Source organism: Orycteropus afer, unplaced genomic scaffold, assembly GCF_000298275.1.
Source record: "Orycteropus afer afer isolate SDZICR_OR568_19922 unplaced genomic scaffold, OryAfe1.0 scaffold00821, whole genome shotgun sequence".
Lineage (NCBI taxonomy): Eukaryota > Metazoa > Chordata > Mammalia > Tubulidentata > Orycteropodidae > Orycteropus > Orycteropus afer.
This window is the reverse complement of record NW_006922408.1, coordinates 55,192-60,204: the sequence shown is the minus strand read 5'-3', so window position 1 is coordinate 60,204 and position 5,013 is coordinate 55,192. Positions and strand designations below refer to the sequence as shown.

The 5,013-nt window shown below is 37.9% G+C and overlaps 1 protein-coding gene across 1 annotated transcript in view; it reads left to right on the top strand.

Moving 5' to 3' along the window:
• ADI1 (acireductone dioxygenase 1) overlaps positions 1-5,013 on the top strand; it is a 23,477-nt gene that overhangs the window by 9,190 nt on the left and 9,274 nt on the right. Inside the window, exon 2 of the mRNA XM_007957886.1 lies at positions 3,089-3,205. Within this exon, the coding sequence (XP_007956077.1) occupies positions 3,089-3,205 (117 nt within the window). The remainder of the gene's footprint in view (positions 1-3,088; positions 3,206-5,013) is intronic.

The window sequence follows — 5,013 nt, the reverse complement described above, 5'->3', positions numbered from 1 at the left end:
GGCCGGGAGCAGGAGGCAGAGCTGGACCCCAAGGTTGAGGGGCTTTCACCCAGCCCCTAGAGCCTGGCACTTTGAACTAGGACTTAAAGCCTCCAAATTGTAAGAATAAACTCCTGTTTGTTACGGCTATCCCATTTGTAGTATAATCTTGTTAGAGTGGCACTAGGTACCAGAACAAGTTTCTATTGTAAGAGGAAAATAAGTTTTGTTATATAAAAAAAATCTATATGTAAAAAAAATCTAATTTATCTACAATCCAAAGGAATGGAAAGGTCAAATTATTGTTCTCTGGGGCTTTCTTCATTGTGCATTTGATAATTTAAGAGCAAGAATGGGACTACAGGTCAACTTCTAACTGTATCCAAAGAATAAAATAAGACTTATTTTAAAAGACATCTTGGAGTTACTCCACAGGGTCAAACCCAGTTTCTTCTCCTTTTTCATTCTTCTGTGGGTGATGAGTCAAAGAGCTCTCTCATGAGGAGATTATGTTCATTCTGTGGTTTTAGTGTCCTGTGTATTTTATTTTATTCTTGTTACAGTTATAGACCATTTTTGCCTATCTGTTGTTAGAGCCACAGCAGAGTGATAGAAAGCTCTCTCTCATTCAAACACATTCACACAGGTTAAATTGTTTTAACAAAAAAAAAAAAACTCAAACTCACTGCCGTTGAGTTGGATCCGACTCATAGCGACCCCTCCTTGGGTTTCTGAGGCGGTGTCACTATGGAAGTAGATTGCCCAACCTTCCTTCCGAGGAGTGGCTGGTGGGTTTGAACCAGTCATATGGTTAGCAGTCAAATGCCTTAGGCACTATGCCATCAGAGCTCCCTAGACTGTTTTAGATTGGAGTAATACTGTTATCATAGGCTGGGTTCTCTGGAGAAGCAAAACTAGTGAAATATAGATATGTATAAAGAGAGAGAGAAAAAAATTTATCTCAAGGAAATGGTTCACACAGTTGTAGAGGCTGGCAAGTCCTAAGTCCGTGGGTCAAACATCAAGCTGGAGTCTTCTGACTCACGCAGCTGCAGAGGTTGACAAACTCAAGAATGACAGGCAGTATAGCAGGCAACTGGCTGCTAAGGCTTAAAAATCCAAAATTGGCAGATAAAATGGCAGATTCTTGGCTTACAGGGTGTGAAGGCAACAGTCCCAATATGGTCAGGCAACATGGTAGGCCATTGGTTCAGGTCCAGGAACTGGAGATGATGATGGGCCAGATGCAGGATCCAAAATGAGCAAAAAGCTTTCCCATGTATTCTGAAAGCAGGCCACACCCCGAAGGGAACTCCTCTTCTACTAATTCACTGCTCACAGCAGATTCCACAATGGAGGTTAGTTATATCACATCCAGTCTCATTATGGGGAATAACTACATCACAGCTGCTAAGCCACTCAAAATCACAGTCTAGTCAAGTTAACACACAACCTTAACTACAACTGTTCATATGATATGATGTATATCCTAAATATTTCAGTCTTCTTTGTAGAAATTAATATATTGATGACTAATACTTTGAGACATCTGGAGTTCACAGATCAGTAAAAAAAAAAAAAAAAAGTTGGTGTAGAGTTGATTCTGACTTATAGCGGTACCATGTGTATCAGAGTAGGAGGCTGATTTCTCAGACCAGATTACAAAGGCTTTCTTCCAGTTTATTTCTGAGTAGACTGGAACCACCATTCTTTTGGGTAGCAGTTGAGCACTTACCCACGTGTGCCACATGAAGTAGTGTGGTAAAAAAGCACATTTTACTGCAACACAAGGCAAACTGTGTGGAGTGTATTAACAACAGTTTTAAGTAGGAGTTAAGATTAATCATAGCCAGGCTTTTCAGAAGGAGCCTTGATGGTGCAGTGGTTAAGCACTTGACTACCCAAAAGGTGTGTGGTTCAAATCAACCAGTGGCTCTGCTGGGGAAAGATGTGACAGTCTGCTTCCATAATGATTACAGCCTTGGAATCCCAATAGGGTAGGTCTACTCTATCTTGTAGGGTCACTTTGGGTTGACTTGACTCCATGGCAACATGTTTGGTTTAGTTTTTTTGGGAGGCGCTTCAGGAACATTGCATATACAAAGTGGCATTAAAATTGGACTTAAAATAGGATTATGATAAATGAAAATGGGGACGGGCATAGGAAACAATTAGCAAGGGATGGGAATGTGAAACATCAAATATATTGAGGCCTGAAAAATACTCCTATTTGGTTTAGAATATGGACTTTTCTAAAATGAGAGAACAAAAACAGATAGGAATAGAAACAGCAACTGGGGGCCTAACATAGAAGTCCTCACATACCAGCCTAAAGACTCAGAGTTTTATTTGTAGGCTGTGAGGAACATCAGATGTTTTGGACAGGGAAAACAAACTGTTCAAAGGAGATGCCATAGAGTGATCAATTTGACTTGCAGGGTGGATTGGTGGGGAGAAACAACACTGGTGAGGATATAGGCAGTCCCTGGGTTTTGAATGTCCCACTTATGTCAGACTTAAAACCAGTAGTTACGAATAGCCTATTAGAAATTTGAGTTTTGCTCCACATTGTTCTCCCTTTCTATCCAGGATCTCCTAAATGGATCCCCCTCCAAGTGGTTGACAGTGGTAGCCGGGCACCATCTAGTTCTTCTGGTCTCGTAATTGTATAGGCTGAAGATCACATAGTGTACCAGTCCCTTGGACTAATTGTTTCCATGCGCTAAGAAAAACTTTTGACTAACTGACAATAGATGTGATCTGTTCCTATGGAAGTACATACATACAAATTCAACTTAAAGTCAGGATTAGGAATGGAACTCGTTTGTAATGGGGTTACTGCCTGTAGTATGTTGTTGGGCAGGTTTGAGAGATAAGAACTTTACCAAGGATTGTGGCAGTGGGACTAGGAAAAAAAATCTCCCAAGAGAAGAAGAATCACTCTTTTGGAGAGAAGGGAGGCTGGATGTTTTGGGGAATGGAAAAACCATTAAGAGAAATAGGGAAAGGATGTGAAGGAGAGTTAGTTTATGGTTGACAAAGGGAAAAAAACATAGATATGCAATAAAGACAATGTGACTTCTTTTTGTTGCTGTGTAAACTCTTTTAGTTGGATGCTGACAAATATGAGAGTGATCCAGAATTAGAAAAGATTCGAAAAGAGAGAAACTACTCCTGGATGGACATAATAACATGCAACGAAAAACTACCAAATATTGAAGAAATGGTAAGGACTGTTCTAAATTATCTGGAACAGAAAATTATTTTATCTATTACTTCCTTTTTTTTTTTTTTTTTCTTTCTCTAATGTTTAATGTTTTTTTCTGGATCTTATATCAGGGTAATGCTGGCCTCAGAGAATGAGTTGAAAAAGTATTCCTTCTTTTTCAGTGTTTTGGAACAATATGTGTAAAATCAGTATCTTTAAATGTTTTGTAGTCATCAGTGAAGCCATCTGGGCCTGGAGTTTTTATTTGTGAGAAGGATTTTAACTATGAGTTCAATTTCTTTAATACGTATAGAGCTATTCTATTTTGGTTATCTATTTCTTCTTGAATAAGCTTTGGTGGTTTGTCTCTTTTGAAGAATTTGTTCATTACATCTAAGTTTCCAAATCTATTATCATAAAGTTACTCAGATTATTTCTTATTATCCTTTTAATATGTGTATAATCTGTAGTGCTGTCATCTCATTCTTGATACTGGTAATTTATCTCTTCTCTTTTTTTCCTGCTCAGTCTGGCTAGAGGCTTATCAACGTTATTGATCTTACACATACAGCTTTTGGTTTCATTCATTTTTCTTCATTGTTTTTTTGTTTTCTATTTAATTGCTTTCCATGCTGATCTTTATTATTTGCCTTCTTCTACTTTGGGTTTAGGAGCTCTGGTAGCATAGTGCTTAAGGCACTTGACTGTTAACCAGAAGGCTGGCGGTTCAAACCTACCAGCCACTCCTCAGAAGGAAGATGGGGCAATCTACTTCTGTAGTGATATTGCCTTGGAAACCCAAGGAGGGGTCGCTATGAGTTGGGTCCGACTCGACGGCACATAACAACAACAACTTTGGGTTTAATTGCTTTTTTTTTCCCCTAATTAAGGTAGGAGCTGAGGTCACTGATTGAGACTTTCTTCTTTTTTAATATAGGTGTTTAGCATTATAAAATTTCCCCTAAGTACTGCTTTAGTGGTATCAAACAAATTTTGATATGTTGTTAATTTTTTTTTCTATCAATTCAAAAGACTACCCAATTAATTTCCTTTTTGATTTCTTCTTTGGCCCGTGGGTTTTATTTAGATATATGTTATTTAGTTTCTAATTTTTTAGTGATTTCTCCAGAAATTTTTCTTTTCTTGGTTTCTGAGTTAATTTCGTTGTAGTCAAAGAACACGCTCTGTATGATTTGAATCCTTGTAAATTTGTTGAGGCTTACTTTATGGCTCAAAATATGATCTATCTTGGTAAATGTCCCCAGTGTACTTGAAAAGGATGTGTATTCTTCTGTTGTTGAGTATAAATATCAGTTAGTCAAGTTGATTGTTAGTGCATGCAGAGGGCATGGGGGTGGCATCCTTTCACCTTCTCTAATTTTACAAGGGAGAGACAGAATCCCCATCCCTACACTTAATGAATTGAACCCTTTATTCATTATGAAACAAACTTCCTTATCCCTAACAATATTCTTTACTCCAGAATCTACTTTGTCTGATATCAATATTCCAGCTTGCTTTTGACTAATGTTAGCATGGCATATCTTTCCCCATTTTTTTACTTTTAATGTATTTGTGTCCATATTTAAAGGGTATTTCTTGTCAGACAAAGTGGTGTAGGTCTTTTTTTTTTGTAAACCCAAACTGACAGTATCTGCCTTTTATTGCAAGTATTTACACCATTTACTACTTGTCTTATCCCTTTTTATTCCCCTCCTTTTCCTCTTTTTTTTTTTTTAATTTCTTATGGATTAATTTAGGAGCTCTGGTAGCATAGTGCCTAAGGCATCTCTGACTGCTAACCAAAAGGCTGACAGTTCAAACTC